This window comes from Protopterus annectens, chromosome 16.part0 (assembly GCF_019279795.1).
Source record: "Protopterus annectens isolate FY-2018-M chromosome 16.part0, PAN1.0, whole genome shotgun sequence".
NCBI lineage: Eukaryota > Metazoa > Chordata > Ceratodontiformes > Protopteridae > Protopterus > Protopterus annectens.
The window spans coordinates 201,017,848-201,035,314 of NC_056750.1; the positions used below are offsets into that span (position 1 = coordinate 201,017,848).

The 17,467-nt window shown below is 39.3% G+C and overlaps 1 protein-coding gene across 1 annotated transcript in view; it reads left to right on the forward strand.

Moving 5' to 3' along the window:
- FA2H (fatty acid 2-hydroxylase) overlaps positions 1-17,467 on the forward strand; it is a 688,749-nt gene that overhangs the window by 643,866 nt on the left and 27,416 nt on the right. Inside the window, exon 6 of the mRNA XM_044058537.1 lies at positions 640-892. Within this exon, the coding sequence (XP_043914472.1) occupies positions 640-892 (253 nt within the window). The remainder of the gene's footprint in view (positions 1-639; positions 893-17,467) is intronic.

Below are 17,467 nucleotides of genomic sequence, written 5' to 3' on the forward strand. Positions count from 1 at the left end.
TGGGGAGGTCATATGACATACTAGTGGCTGCTGAGCCCAGGAAATACAGTACCTTTAAGTTTGTTAACTCTGACTGAAACAGAAAATTAAGAATAATGCATGACATGAATGGGAAGAACTGCAGGTAGAGCTGGTATAGACCCATTATCCTGATGAGGGTTAGATTATGTGCTCTTGTGCTGAAAGAGGAAGCCAAGACGACTCCCTAAAACAAAGGTAAAAACATACTCCTAAAGTTTTAGAGGATTTACAAAAAGCCAGAAAAGGAGAAATGCTATTATCCTACATTCTGAAGAAAGTCTTACAGATGTACTTAAAATACTTTCTTGTTTGCATAGAAGCTGTATACGTCCTGTTTTGTTCTGGGTCCCTGAGGATGGAGTTCTTTGGAATTGGTAAGAAATGTGAAAGATTGAACTGAAAATATCCTTAATTTAAGTAGTTTCTGTTAATTCTTCGCATTAATTTTCCTCATAGATCAGCTTATTTAAACTTGAAGAACTGTTAAAGGCAGTGTCATTTTGGATTATATCGCAAAACAGACAGATATGTTGTGCTTTACAAAGCCATTGCTTACTGACCTAATGACAGAATACCATTATGTGGACATTCATCCCACCTTTTTGTGTCTTTGTTTAGTCTCCCTATGATGATTCCCGATTGGTTTTCCCTCCAGTCCCTGCATCTATGGTTGCAGGACTATTTTATGGTCTGTTGTGGTTCATGTTACCAGAAGGCATTGCTGTATCCTTGTTTGTGGGTGGTCTCACAGGCTATTTGATCTACGACCTTGTCCACTATTACCTTCACTATGGCTCACCACATAAGGGAACCTACCTGTATGACATGAAAGCTTACCATGTAAAGCACCATTTTGAACATCAAAAATCAGGTAAAATATTTGTTTGTTTCAAACGTGTGGTATTATTCAGTAAAGCATATCTTTATTATGATTCTTATCTAAAGGTTCAATTGGTTTATTTTTGTGATAATTACACAAATCATTTGCTATAAAGTATAAAATAATTGGAGAAAGCAAAATTATTTATAAAACACAGCTGCATAAATATTGAGATATATCTATATATTATAGCTCTCTCTCTCTCTCTCTCTCTATATATATATATATATATATATGTGTGTGTGTGTGTGTGTGTGTGTGTATACACACACACACACACACACACACACACACACACACACACATGTCAATTTCTTCTTTGGTCACGGGATTGATCAGTGACTTGACAATCAAACCACTGCTTCATCAAAATGTGTCCTGATGTGTATAATAGAGATCACAATACAGTATGGGATAGAGTTTTACTCTTTACTCCACTCTTGTGTGATTTGGGACTTAGTATGTTTAAGTGTGCATAGGCATATTGTTTGGTTATATAGGTATACCTCAGTACAGTTTTGTTGTGGGGTTTGGAGATTATAGTACAATAGGTAAGTACTATTTTGTTTTCCACTGTTCCATTTATTATATATTTAAGTGTAAGTGTTTGTATTGTGAGCTATGAAGGTCTACAGTGTTACATTCAATTTTATGGAGATTTGATGTTTCATGGTCAGTGCATGGATTCTTGACAAAATATGAATACAATTGAATGCCACAGTAGACCCATGCCTATCTACCTGTCTAGGCTGATAGGGCCATCATCTCCAGAGGGGGTCATGGCTGGCTACCTAATATATTGCTATAGACTGTTGTATTTTTTACATTCAGCACTGCTAACTAGTTTTCATTAGCTTATATTTCTTTATACTGGGGACGTTAACCATGTTCACCTATGAGCAGCACCAGATTATTGCAAAAGGTGCAAGGTAGAGGCAGATCCAGGAATTTGCCAAAGGGGGGGTGTAGTCTGGTTAGTTGACTACCAGAGTGAAAGTGGGAAAGTGGGACACTGGATTTGGTGGTTGTGAAAAGATGACCTTAAGAAGTTCCGACATCATGTGTGGAAAGAGAGCCATTTACATTCAGTTGCACATGATTTTGCTGTGGATGTGGCAGTAGAAGCAGGTAATTCCTGTGCAGCACACAGCACATGCACAAGTATTTTCAATACATGCCTGGAAAAGATGGTGCATTGCCCATACCAAGTCACATTCTCCTTCCATGACATAGCAGGCATGTGCACTGTTATATACTAGGAAATAATCCCACTCAAGGTGAACATAGCCACATCAAAAGATTAAAGTGTAATGATTTATGTGGAAATAGTGAAGTTCAGGTAAGTAAAGGTAACACAGCAAGTAAGGAAGTAGATGTTACGTAAAAATCACAAAAAGCAAATACTCAGTTTAGTCATGTGCAGTTTATAAAAACTGTTGCAACTCTTGTAGCATTTTAGAAAGGATTGTCAAAATCTACTTTATTGTTGTTATGCAGCATAAAATATATACCACCAGAGGTTTGGATAAATTAGTAAAAACTTAATTTAATGGATGTACCAAATAACTAAACTCATAAAACTTTCCTAAGCAGACCGTAATGTTTTTGGATAGTTTACTGTTCTTTCAATGGTTTTAAGCACTATTATTTTTTTTAGAAGTCTTTTAATAACAAAAGTACTACTGTACCTTTTCTGTCCTTTCAACAAGTTCTAGAATGGTCGTGGGGGAGGCAATGCTTATCTCCAGGAGTTCAAAAATGCCAATGTTGGTTGTCTTCTTTCTCAAGTCAAAGTGCACTGAAACATGATTTGTTTTCTTTGATTTCAATGTTTTCCAAGTTCATGGTCATTTGAATTTGAATAATTTTCTCTTCCAACACATCTTCTTTGACAATGAACTTCTGTCATGTCGAACTTGCCTCAGCTTGGATTGCAGTCACCCCAGTTTCAGCATTAGGGGAAATAGTCCTCTTGATCTGGGGGAATGCAGTACTTTCTACAAGTGTGATTAATAACTGGAACAGTCTGTAGCAATGCTCATTTCTAGGACGTGAATATAAACTGACATTTTCTAATACAATAGCTGCTGTCCTGTTTTCCACAACTGCTGGCAACTTAAATGCAGCAATGTTGCATTATCATTGTGCAGGATTTTAAACAATTTGGTTGATGGTCCAGCCTAATTAGCAATGCTTTCTAGTGTCCATTTATCTTTTATCTTCAAGATGTTTGGCTTTATTTAGAGAACTCATCATTGTACATGTTAGTGATGTTGGCATTCACGTCAACTTAACATGTTCTCTTTAGAGCAACTGACTTCTGTGGTGGTACTACTCAGACTGAATTCTGTCATCTTTTCTCTTCTATTTCTGTTTTCTCCCATTTTTTATCTTCATTTTTACCAGGAAGCTTCCTTTAATGTAATGCATGTTCTTGAACAGATTTTGTTCACATTTTATTGTCTTCTTCCATTTCTTTGCATTGCTCATTTATACATCCTTTCTTGCTATTATCTATGGAACTCTGCATTAAAGTTTTACATAATGTACCCTATCCTCATTAATGTACCCTATCCTCATTGTCTTTAGATGTTCTTATTTCCTCAGCCACTTCTAAAGCCTTCACACACAGTCACTTTGCCTTCTTAATCTTCAGAATTATTTTTGCCACTTCCTGGTTTATATCTCAAACTTTTCTCTCCATAATTCGTGTACTCTGTCCATCATGCCTAATCTCTTATATCTATTCTTCACCTCCAGTAGATGCTCATTTGTAATATTGCTCAGCTCAGACCTCATTGGACTAGTCATTTTTCTTGTTTTCTGTAAGTTTAAACTTTACAGAAGAATCTGATGGCCTTAGCCAGTTAGCTCTGGATCTTGACTTTGCTGACTGTATAGAACTCTTTCATCTCTGATCAACAGGGATATAGTCAATCTTATTGTGGTAATGTTCTGATGATATCAGCCAATCCACACGTAAAGCCATCGCTTAGGCTGTTGCAAGATAATGTTTGCTGTGACTTCTGAATTACCTTTGCAGAAAATTAACAGTCTTATGTCCATTTCATTTTATATACCGATGCCAAACCTGCCTGATATTCCATTTCTAGTTTTTATAACAACTTTAGCATTTCAGTCACCAACACTGAATGTAATATATTGTGTTTTGTTTTTTCCCACAAAAGGTGCATGGATCTGTGTTTGCCCATTCTTTTGTGTTGAAAACAATGCATAGTCTTAACCACAGCGGCTATCCTCTTTGACTTAATATATCACAAAATTCAACTGGTCTTCCAATAGGTGCTGACATTGCCAAAGGGAACTGTCAGATTCACTTCACTTTTCTGCAAACACCTTGATTGAAAAGTAGAAAGATTTTGGTTTGCAATGATGTATGACAGCTTTCTACATTTTCGCAATTAAGGTACTAATATCCTTCATTGAACAATTAGTGTCACCAATTTCAGTTGGATGCTTCATGCTGACTTAACTGCCATGACTGACTTCAGTGACAGTACTTCTCTGACTTTATATGTTGCCTGTGGAGTAGAAGAGTTCTGCAGTGGTAGTAGTCTGACTTCCCTGATGGTACTTCTCTGAATTATTATGTTGTCTGTGGAGTAGGTGACTTCTGTGATGGTCGCACTTTGACTGACTTCTCTGATGGTACTTTTCTGACTTTTGATATTGTCTGTGGAGTAGATGCGTTCTGTGATGGTAGCACTCTGACTGACTTCCCTGAAAGTACTTCTATGACTTTCTATATTGCCTGTGGAGTAGATGAGTTTTGTGATGGTAGTGCGTTGACTGATTTCACTGGTGGTACTTATATGACTCTTTAAATTACCTGAGGAGTAGATGAGCTCTGTGATGGTAGTGTGTTGACTGATTTCACTGATTGGTACTTCTATGACTTTCTATGTTGTCTGTGGAGTAGATGAGTTTTGTGATGGTAGTGCACTGACTGATTTCACTGATGGTATTTCTCTGACTGTTTAAATTACCTGAGGAGTAGATGAGCTCTGTGATGGTAGTGCACTGACTGATTTCACTGATGGAATTTCTCTGACTCTTTAAATTGCCTGAGGAGTAGATGTCCTCTATGATGGTAGTGCACTGTCTGACTTCCCTGATAGTATTTCTATGACTTTCTATGTTGCCTGTGGAGTAGATGAGCTCTGTGACGGTAGTGCACTGACTGATTTCACTGATGGTACTTCTCTGACTGTCTAAATTACCTGAGGAGTAGATGAGCTCTGTGATGGTAGTGCACTGACTGATTTCACTGATTGGTATTTCTCTGACTTTCTATGTTGCCTATGGAGTAGGTTAGCTCTGTGATGGTAGTGCACTGACTGATTTCACTGATGGTACTTCTCTGACTGTTTAAATTACCTGAGGAGTAGATGAGCTCTGTGATGGTAGTGCACTGACTGATTTCACTGATTGGTATTTCTCTGACTTTCTATGTTGCCTATGGAGTAGGTTAGCTCTGTGATGGTAGTGTGCTGACTGATTTCACTGATTGGTACTTCTCTGACTTTCTATGTTGCCTATGGAGTAGGTTAGCTCTGTGACGGTAGTGCATTGACTGATTTCACTGATGGTACTTCTCTGACTGTCTAAATTACCTGAGGAGTAGATGTCCTCTATGATGGTAGTGCACTGTCTGACTTCCCTGATAGTATTTCTATGACTTTCTATGTGGCCTGTGGAGTAGATGAGCTCTGTGATGGTAGTGCGTTGACTGATTTCACTGATGGTACTTCTCTGACTGTTTAAATTACCTGAGGAGTAGATGTCCTCTATGATGGTAGTGCACTGTCTGACTTCCCTGATAGTATTTCTATGACTTTCTATGTGGCCTGTGGAGTAGATGAGCTCTGTGACGGTAGTGCGTTGACTGATTTCACTGATGGTACTTCTCTGACTGTCTAAATTACCTGAGGAGTAGATGAGCTCTGTGATGGTAGTGCACTGACATGGTAGTGTGCTGACTGATTTCACTGATTGGTACTTCTCTGACTGTTTAAATTACCTGAGGAGTAGATGAGCTCTGTGATGGTAGTGCACTGACTGATTTCACTGATTGGTACTTCTCTGACTTTCTATGTTGCCTATGGAGTAGGTTAGCTCTGTGATGGTAGTGTGCTGACTGATTTCACTGATTGGTACTTCTCTGACTCTTTAAATTGCCTGTGGAGTAGATTGTGATGGTCTTCTTCAATGAAATTGCATTTATTACAGAGTTCTCTGTGCCATCATATATACCTGATTATCTGACTGCTTTTATCTCATGTCTAGTAAGTACCTGTAGCATCTGCGCTGCTTCCATGGAAAGTTCAGACATAGTTTTCTAAATATACAGTGCATCATCCCACTCTGACCAGAAGAAAACTGTTAAAATGTTAAATATACTTTTTGGTGTCATTGAAAGCTTCATTGGAAGTATGTAAAATAAATTCCAAAGTACACTTTATTTTTGTTTTATAAGTGCATCTAAAAACATGAATAGAAAATGTATTTTCATTGTAAACCTTACTCCTGATGTTAAGATTCCCTTTTTTGTCACAGCAAGTTTATGTTTGGTCACTAGATTATAACACTTACTCATGAATAAACAGCAAGTCAGTTTATACCAAATATTTGTTTTGTGAGTGTAACACTAGGCATTCTGTAATGTCCTCTAGTTTCCCCATCCTGTACTGTAGTATATGTCACAAACTTACACTCATAGTAACGTTCAAATGTTAATTAAGTGGTTAATGAGTAGCATTCTTCTTGGGTGCCTTTCCGTAAATAAATCAATTACTGAAGAATAGTCTATCGGGATGTCTCTAGGCATGAACAGCAACACTAAACTGTTAGGGCGCTCTTGTCCCATAGTACTCCAAAGTTCAAACTTTATCATATTTAAGGTTGAATTAGCTCTCTCTACTCCGGCAGGTGTGACTGGAGTGAGCAAAAGTGTATTTAATATGAAGGAAATGTTTGGGAACATGTTGACATTTGTTTGTGAATATGTCTGACTCGAGTCATTTGGCAGTGCAGAAGTGGCTGATAAACATGCCCATGTCTTTTTCCACAATCTGAGCTCTTGGTGAAATATTTTTGTTGAAGGCAAGTCAAAAAAAAGTTTTAAGTGAGTTCTCTCTTTCTAATGTTAAGCTGTTCAAATGTTATGGAATTAGTCAGCTGTACAGTTCATAAATAAAGTGATCCAGAAAGGGAATAAAAAATGCTTTTCTCCAGTGAAGTCTGAAGTCTCGTCATCAGCATTGTTCCTCATAGTTTGTTTGTTACAGATACATAGATGGGGTAAATTAACCATACTGCAGAAGCTCCCCATTTCTGGCATTTCTCTGAAAATATTCCTAACGTTTGCACAGATAGCCCATACCTCATCAAGCACACAGCTGCCTTGCTTGTATGCATACATTATGTCTTGTGATGATCCTTGCAGAAGCTTTCTAAGGAGCTTAATGAAACCAAACAAGAACCTTGCTGACTGGAAAGAAACAATAAAGCATGACAGTCCATTAGTATCTGCCAAAGTTTTTCCATCCCACTGTGTCCCTCTGTTATTCATAATATTGTCTAAAGAATGAAGGAATGCTTCATACATATGGTAGAAGTCATCAAAGGCTGTATGTCTCTCCACCCATCTCATCTCATAAAGAAACTTAAGCTTTCGTTTTTCTGTTGGGATTTGGCCACTTGACATTCTCTCTAAATGTATGTACTGCAGTGATTCCTGTAGATATCTTTGCCTTTTTGATGAGTACTTGAAAAACAAACCAACTTCCTGAACTACATTTAACATTATTTGTATTTCTGTAACTTGGCAAGCCTATGAAAGTGCAAGGTTCAGCTGGTGACTAGGGCAGTGGAAAAAATATCATGTGGTACTTTTTCTTGAAACAAAGCTGCACAGCCTTTCTGTGCTCCAGCCATGCTTCCAGCACCATCGTACTCTTGAACTCTGCAGTGCTAAAGATTCAATGTTAACTTTGTTAGTCAGAGGTGATCTTTGCTTAACATACAAGGCCATGTCAAACCCAGAGCTGTTGGACATGCTACACTTAAAGAAATCCCAATCCCTCAGAGCTACACGCTCCAAGGATCTAAACCTTGTCATCACAATAAACAAAACATGCTGGAGGGATAGGTTCCTGACCCAGAGACTCCCCAGACTCTGGAATAGATTGCCCATACATGTCAAGCAGAGTGCCTCTTTGGACCTCTTCAAGAGGAACCTTGACGATTGGATGGGAGAAAGGAAATTCACCCCAGGGATCACGTCAGTCGCCCTGCTAGACAGGGGTCCAGGAAAGTAAATAATGTGGGAAGAAATAGCCAGGGAATTGTTATGGCTAGGCTTGTATAGGCCCTAGGGCTGATAGCCTAGTACCAACCTATGAACCTATGAACCTATGTGACCAACTTATTGCATATCTCCTCTCCAGTCACAGATTCACAGGCAGTAAACTCTATGAATCTCTCCACAGGATGGCCATTCTTCACATATCTTAATACAACTCAAAGGTGTTCCCAGTTGCTTATACCTGCAATTTAATTTGCTTGGATGGAATAAAAGGATCCAAGAGGCTGTTGTGTAATATCCTTTATTATCTGCTGTGGAATGTATTCTTTAATATAGTTTAGCAGTTCATTCGGTGCTGTTTTTGAAATATATTTTGGATTCTTTTGGCATGTCTGCAAGTGGGTTTGTAAGTCTCTGTCACCAGAGTCAATTCGGAAATTAATTAGAGATCCTGAAGTTTCCCTTGTTGGTAGTACGATCAGATGTGCGGTCATCTCTATGTCCGCGAAGCGCCATCCCTTGCCTTCCACAGTACTCCAGACACTTTATAATAGAGATTAGTAGAGCTCTGTTTTTGGCCACCTGCAGCTGTACAGCATTTGAAATTGCAAAATCCACTCTTTGATTTTTACTTGTGATTCTGAAAGCATGTAATTTTGCCTCAGATTTCTTGCAGTACACTAACTCTGAGTGTTGCTGAATATCAGCTTTAGCAGTATGATTGCTCAATGAATAACTTTGCATGTTCTGTCTGTGCTGATGTTGGAAACAACACACCGGCTAAATAACAGAACCCATCCTGTTTGACCGGAAATGCCAGAAAACTAAACTGGTCTAGCCATGAGATCTGACACTGGTGAAGGGAACTTCCTGATTTTCTTCTTTTGTCTGTGAAGGCTTTGAGTAGAAAACAGAAACTGTCATGTGGTTTGTGGTGATGTATGACAATGACTTTCTCCTTCTTTGTAATACTAGTACATGTGATGTACTCACTAATATCTGTCAGTGAACAATTAGTGTCACCGTTTTCATTTGAATGTTTCTTACTGACAGAACTGACATAACTGACTTCACTTCCAGTACTTCTCTCACTTTCTATGTTATCTTTTGAGCTGCTGACTTCAGTGACAGTACTACTATGACTGACTTCCCTTCTGGTACTTCTCTAACTTCCTATCCATCCTCAGCCCCTTTCTCCCACTTTGACCTGGGGGTCTGGGTGTCACTTCTGCAGTAACAATCATCTCGAGCCAAGGTTTACACCACCAGGTGGCTAGCCTTGCCATGGTAGTTCATTTGTACCACTCACTTGCGCACACTCTCACCTACAGCCAGTTTAGAGTGTCCACTCCACTTACTGCATGTCTTTGGAATGTGGAGGGAAACCAGAGTACCCTGAAGAAACCCACGTGACCGCAGGGAGGACATGCAGACTCCGCACAGAAGGCACCCCAGCCAAGAATACTCCTGGAAAACCTCTTGATGTGAGGTGACAATGCTAACCGTGGCACCACTGCGGCCACCTCTCCCTTTCTATGATGTCCTTCTATTCCTATGTTGCAGTATTCTGCTGACTTTGGTGATAGTGCTATGCTGACTGACTTCTCTGATGGCACTGCAGTAATTTATAATGTTTTCTGTGTCATCAGGCACACCTGACTCTCTGACTGTTGGTTAAATAAAATGAAAACAAATATCAAGAGAATGATGACATACAGTGGATATAAAAAGTGTACACATCCCTGTTAAAATGCCAGGTTTGTGTGATATAAAATCTGTTAGGGGAAAAATTATAAAAAATAAAAAACGTACAATAAGCTGGTTACATAAGTTTGCACACCCTTAAACTAATACTTTGTTGAAGCACTTTTTGATTTAATTACAGCATTCAGTCTTCTTGGGTACACACCTGCCATCAATTAAAGAGACTCTGGTTAACCCCAAGTAAAGTTCAGCTGTCCTAGTAGGATTTTCCTGACATTTACTCAGTTGCCTGCTACAGCAAAAGCCATGGTTTGCAGAGAGCTTACAAAGCATCAAATGGATGTCACTGTTGAAAGATATCAGTCAGGAGAAGGGTACAAAAAAAATTTCCACAGCATTGGATATACCATGGAACACAGTGAAGACAGTCATCAAAAAGTGGAGAAAAAATGGGACAGCAGTGATGTTGCAAAGAACTGGACGTCCCTCCAAAATTGATGAAAACACAAGATGAAAACTGGTCAGGGAGGCTGCCAAGAGGCCTACAGCAGCACTGAAGGAGCTGCAGGAATTTCTGGCAAGTACTGGTTGTGTACTACGTGACAACAATCTCCCGTATTCTCCATATGTCTGGACTGTGAGGTAGGGTTGCAAGGCAGAAGCCTTTTCTTGCACAGAAAAACATCCAGGCCCAGCTAAAATTTACAAAACAATGCATCAAGTCTCCCAAAAGCATGTGGGAAAATGTGTTGTGGTCTGATGAGACTAAGGTTGAACTTTTTGGCCACAATTCCAAAAGGTACGTTTGATGCAAAAACAACACTTCGCATCACCAAAAGAACACCATCCCCACGGTGAAGCATGCTGATGGCAGTATCATGGTTTGGGGTTGCTTTTCTTCAGATGGAACTGGGGCTTTAGACAAGGTAGAGGGAATTATGAACAGTTCCAAATACCAGTCACTTTTGGCCTAAAACCTTCAGGCATCTGCTAGAAAGCTGAAGATGAAGAGGAATTTCACCTTTCAACACAAAAATGACCCCAAGCATACATCCAAATCAACAATTCATCAGAAGAAAATTAAAGTATTGGAATGGCCCAGCCAGACCCCAGACCTAAATCCAATAGAAAATCTGTGCAGTGACCTGAAAAGGGCTGTGCACAAGAGATGCCCTCGCAATCTGACATATTTGGAGTGCTTTTGCAAGGAAGAGTGGGCAAATATCGCCAAGTTAAGATGTGTCATGCTGATAGACCCTACCCAAGAAGACTGAATGCTGTAGTTAAATCAAAAGGTGCTTCAACAAATTATTAGTTTAAGGGTGTGCACACTTATGCAACCATCTTATTGTACATTTTTTATTTTTTTATATTTTTTCCCCTAAAAGATTTGTTTTTCAATTGAATTGTACAGGTTGTAGGTCACATTAAAGGTGGGGAAAGTTTTGAAATGATTTATTGTGGTCTCATTTTTTTATATCACAAAAACCTGGCATTTTAACAGGGGTGTGTACACTTTTTATATCCACTGTATGTATCAGTACAACAAAGTAAAATACAACGACGTTTACCTCCATTAAAGGGCAAACTCTTACAGAAATGCAAAAAGTTCTACTAACTCAAAAAAAAAAAAAATAAAAAAAAAAATAGCAGGGAAACACATACTACACACTGGATGCCTGCAAACCCACAACAGAAATAATACATTATGCGGATTACTAAGATGTTTCATCTACTTCCTTCATATGTAAACAACAAGACAAAATTTTAAAGTACAGTACCTTTCAGTTCACTTTTCATTCATTAACTGACTTTAGCAAATTTATTATTCCTTTCAAAACTGATTCAGTAAAAGTTGTGAACGCCCTATCTCACAATATCCTAAACAAGTACTTTACTACAAGAAATAATGTTGTATATAGCTGATGTATAGGAAATTATCCTCGACTTTGGTGTTGCTCACCCACTATGGCTTACCCTCAGGGCCTGAACCTTCTCCATGTTTTAAGGCCTTTCTGAAAAATTTGAAAAGTGACTGTTAATGTAGTTATCTCTTGATTCCAAAATACATGGCAGCAGTTTTTCTTGATGCACAGCAGCTCTTGTTTCAATACAAAACTTTTAACTGCTTCTGTATCTAATCTGCAAAATAAAACAATGTCAAGTGCTACTGACTTAACCAATGGCCACAACAACACATGTTCCTTATGCTGAAGAAAGAGGTCATATAAAACACTTCACAAATGAATGCATGTTCTATTCTCTGTTTTGGCATGTTGCAATTACTTTACAAAACTGCCTCTGTCCGTGGGTAGTATACTTATTATCACTGTTACCATAGTCGCTGCTAGAAATAAATTGTGCTCTGACACCACATTTTCCCAATTAACTTAACTATCTGTAGTAACCGTAAGTATATCCGGAGATACATAACTCATTAACATCTATGCAGTGTGGAATTACACTTCTAGCAGGCTACACACATCCTTGCATTACACAGCATTTTCTGGAAAAATAAACTTAAAAATCATAAGAAAAACAAATGTAAATATTCTGTGAACAATGAAAAATATTAAAAATGTAAAATACCCAATGCTATAATTAGGAAGTATTCTTAACTGCAGTAAAATTACATTCATAAACGTTACTGTATATTGTACTGTGTACAGACACATAATTATATTTTTTTGCTAAACTTTCACAAGCAAGTTGTTATGTCTTGAGACTGTACAACCTAGACATTTAATTAATCTGACATAAGCTATAAAATGACAACAAGAAATTCCTCTTGGAGCACATGCTTCATGAAATATTTATAGAAATATGACTAAATACGCTTAAGTGTATAAATAGCAAAATAAATAACACTGAATCTTTCTCAAGATGTTCAACTTAGCAGTGCAAAATTGTTCTTTTCAACATCTAAGGTTTCCCCCTGATGCCATGCAACACTTTGTAAATCACTTGTTTTTTGAAGTAGCAATTAAATATGCTTATCTGCTGCTGTGTCTTTCGGCTTTTCCCAGTTAGGGGTCGCCACAGCGGAACTCCGGTCCGCTAATGATTGGTAGTTGATTTTTACGTGCCGAGTTACCAGCCCTGACGTACAGCCTTCAACGAAGGTACGCCCATTCACGCATGTCTCCACACAGAAGACGATCTAGCTGAGAATTGAACCGGGCAGCGTCTTACTGTGAGGCGACTATGCTACCACAGCACCACCACCGCGGGTATAGCAATTAAATATATTTATATGCAGCAGATTTCATATGTTATGTGCTTATGCAAATGAAGCTGAACTATACAAAAGAGAATTGAGTGATAATTCTATGTCTTTCTTATGTAAACAAGGCAGTTTTCTCACCTCTATGTGATTCATAACTGTTTTTTTTATAAATTTCACCACTGTGCGCTAATGCCCTATAACAGGTGAGCTACTACCTTCTTCTTCTACTTTGCAGTCCACAAGGATGCTTGATATATATTCTGTCTTGGCCATTTCCCCATTGTGAACTGCTTGTCATGGCCACACCATAACCATGTGGGTCCAGTGGCAGTTGCTGTCCACTAAGGAGCAGATATAGACAAAGCATGTGTCATTTTAATTTTGCCAAGCAGGAAATACTTTGTAGCTTTACAGTGGACAGGAATACAGTATAGGCTTTAGTGAGTTTGTATAGCCCGCAGATAAGGACTAGGGAGATGAGTGGTCTTATTCCTGTGGATAACAGGATATATCCCTCAGCATACTTGCCAGCAGGATCTTCTAGAGACAAACTGGGGACATGCCAGTGTTTCTCAGGCTTCTGCCTTGGGGATACTGCATTTCCTTGACATACTCTTGGTAAGTATGGATCTATGTATTTATCTGCCTTTTTTGCCTCAGGAGAGAACTTAAATCATAAGTGCCTTGTATGAGGTAGCACATTCACTTGAGGTATGACAGACAGCACACATGTTGCCATTAAAGTCTCATCTGGACCATGGTGGGGGGACCAAAGCAGCAATGGCTACTGTTCTGTCAATTGTCATATAATGTGTGATGCATAGAAACCTTTATGACCCTATAAGCTATTGACATCTGCAACATCATGGAACATGGTTTCAGACCAATGATAACTCACCCTCCCTACCAGGATTTAATGAATACTTCTCACTCCCAACTGAGGCTATCTCTGTGTGTATGTATTCTTGTGCAGCTCCACAAAAGTCAAGATTTATAAGGCAAGATAACAATCTCCAAGTTTTCAACAACCTAACAACTATCATAGAGATACCTTACCATATCTCAATATCAATACAGCACCCACCCTGAACCAACAAAGCTGCACACCAAACAGGGGCAATAAAATCCTGGACATTGTCCTTACCAATATGGGGCAGTTTTGCTCCCTGGTCAAAATAGGACTACAAGTCAATCACAGTCATTGTAAGACTGAAGTCTGAAGCATCGTCCAATATCTGGTATAGTGTGGTTGTGAATGTTTCTGCGTATTCAGTGGAGTTAACTGGTTTAATAGAGCTCTGAAGCTTGCCAATGTACCACTTAAGTATAGGTAGTTTATTTTAAAGAAAATTATAAAGGTACCTTGGGTGGAAGGTTTCAATTTTATTTTGAAGGAGTCTGCTTTATGGTCAGACGCAACAAGTGATAAAGATAAACAAGGGATGGTGTAAGATGTTATTAAAGACAAGATCCAAAAGGTCATTCTCCCTAGTGAATACTCTAACTGTTCCAGGACATTTGTACTCACGAAATCCAAGAATCTCGGTGCTTGTGCACTAGTAGTGCGGTAGGTTTCCCAGTACATAGCTGGACAGTTTAGATCAGCTGGGAATATGGTATTGGGTTTAACATTGAGCTATTCTTGGTCCTGCAGGCAGAAGTGGCTTTCCTAGTGTCAACTAAGCCAATTATTGAATTCAATTATGTTTTGCTCATATGGCATCAGTTTTGGAGAAGCCATAATGCTGTTCAGTGTTAGGCTTATATCTGCCCTAGACACACTCTCAGAGCTTAGTCATGTCTCTCTTCATATAGTCTAGGGAGGTACACCTCATGTCATTCACAATGGCATGAACTATGACAGAGTCCTACTGGTATTTTTTGTTCAAGGACTTGAGTGCATGCATGATCTGATGGATCCTGGCACCAGACAAGCAACTACAAGTCCCTATTTCCCCATTCAGCCTGGTAAGAGTCACATCTTTGTCTTACAATAGAGTCACCTATAATAATGTTTTGCTGGGTTGATGCCTACCTTACAGGCTCAACTTCTGTGACCTTTAGGACTCCTTGAGTTATATGAGGTGTTAGGCTTAACTTGCTGAGTGTGCTTCGGGTTTTGGTTAAGGTTCATGAATGTTTTATCTTCTTATCAATTTCCTAGCAAACAAGCTATTTATTTATTTATTTAAATTTGTTGACCGGGAGTGTCCGACTGGACGTGGGTCCATTTTCAGTGGAGGCCCGGGGAGAAAAGCTCCACAGTAAAATAAACAGACAGTAGTTACATTGGATTACATAGTGATTAACAATTTAACATAGAAATTACTTACAACATATTTACAGATGAAGAACATAGTACATCAGTAGACAACTATAATCTTTATCTGTGAAGTACATAACAGGCATTAACAAATGTAACAATGAGAAGTTCCTGCTGTATAATAAGTACTAGGCTTATGAGCATCTGAGCTTGCTATAATCAAGGTAGTTAGTGGTGTGGAAAGAAAGGTAGTAGTTGGATGGGGTGGATGATATTAGAGTGGGAGTTGCAAGGGCATAGCCAGCATGTTTTTAGGTGCGCTTTTAATAAAGTTTTGAAGTTGGTGCATGATGGTACGGAGGTAATTGTGGGTGGGAGTGAGTTCCATAATTTGGCTATGATGCAAGAGAATAGTGCTTCACCAGCAGAGTTATTGGCTTTAGTGATCTGCAAGTGATTTTTGTTGCTGGATCTTAGTGGTCTGGTGGTGCGATAGGGTTGGAGTAGATTCTGGAGGGATCTGGAGGGATGGGACATTTAGTGGATGGTTTACTAGTTTGTGGGCGAGTGAGAGTTGATACCACTGAAGGAGGTGAGGGAGTTCAAGCCAGCCCAGTTCAGCAAGTGAGAGACAGTGGTGACTACGGTAGGATGCCCCTGTGGCGAATTTGGCGATTTTGTTGTAGCAGGTCTCTAGCTTGTTTAGATCACATTGCCTTAGGTTGGTATATACTGGAGAGGCATAAAGTAGAGTGGAGATAAGGTGGGAATTTGCTATTGAAATCTTTGCTGCTTTGGTGAGAAATTGTTTATTTCTGTATAATGCTCCTAGTTTTTTGTGGACTTTTTATGGTCATGGATATGTGAATGTCAAATTTTAGTTTATTGTCTATTTCCACTCCTAGCAATTTGGTGTGTTCAGTTGGGTATATAGTGGTGTTGTCTTTTGCTGTGATGTTAAAGTGAGAGTTGTTTTGAGTATGTTTGGTGGGTTGGAAGATGAGTAGTTTAGTTTTGTTTGGGTTGAGTATTAATTGGGCATCGGATAACCATGTTTCAACAGAGGAAAAGGCTTCCTGTGTGACTTTTTGCAGTTTGGGTAGGGACTGGGCTGAGCAGATGATGGTCGAGTCATCTGCGTATTGGATGAGTGTGCCATGTTTGGTGGCAGAGGCTAGATTATTGGTGTAAACAGAGAAGAGCAGGGGTCCAAGGATGGATCCTTGGGGAACCCCTATGGAGACGGGTAGTTGGGTAGATATGTCATTCTGCCATACAACGGATTGTTGGCGGTCAGACAGGTAACTCTGAAACCAGTTGGTGACTGATTGTGAGAAGGATAGGTTATTGAGGACAGAGATAAGTTGTTTGTGTGGGACCATATCAAATGCTTTAGATAGGTCTAGGAAAGTAGCAGAGGAGAGATAGCCATTGTTTTTATGCTGAAGGATAGTGTTAGTAAAGGAGAGTAAGGCAGTGGTGGTGCTATGGTTTGGTCGGAAACCATGCTGAGTACTGGAAAGGAGGTTGTTAGTACGGAGGTAGTCTGAGACCTGAGAGTGTATGCATCTCTCTAGTATTTTGGAGAGTGGAGAGAGAATAGCTATGGGGCGGTAATTGGTTAGTTCTGCAGAGGGTCCGCCTTTGTGGAGGGAAATTATATGTGAGACTTTCCACAATGTGGGAACGTAACTTTCTGACAGAGATCGGTTAATCAAGATGGATACTAGGTAGGCCAGAGCATCAGCTGCGATTTGTAGGTATTCACTTGGGAGGTTGTCTGCTGCTAATTTGGTGGGTTTAAGTTTAGTTAAGAGTTTTTTATGTTGGAGGTAGGTACAGGAGAAAAGAGAAGGCAGTGGGGAGATTACTAGTTGAAGGTGTGGGTTGGAGGGAGGGTTGTGTTGTTTAGCTAGTGATAGTATGGTTTGGGTGAAGTGTGTGTTGAATGAGGTAGCAATATTTTCTGAGGAGTGAGGGATGTTAGGAGGAGGGGTACTGACTTTACCTGGGTGGAGGATGGAGTTTATGGAGGACCAGAATTGT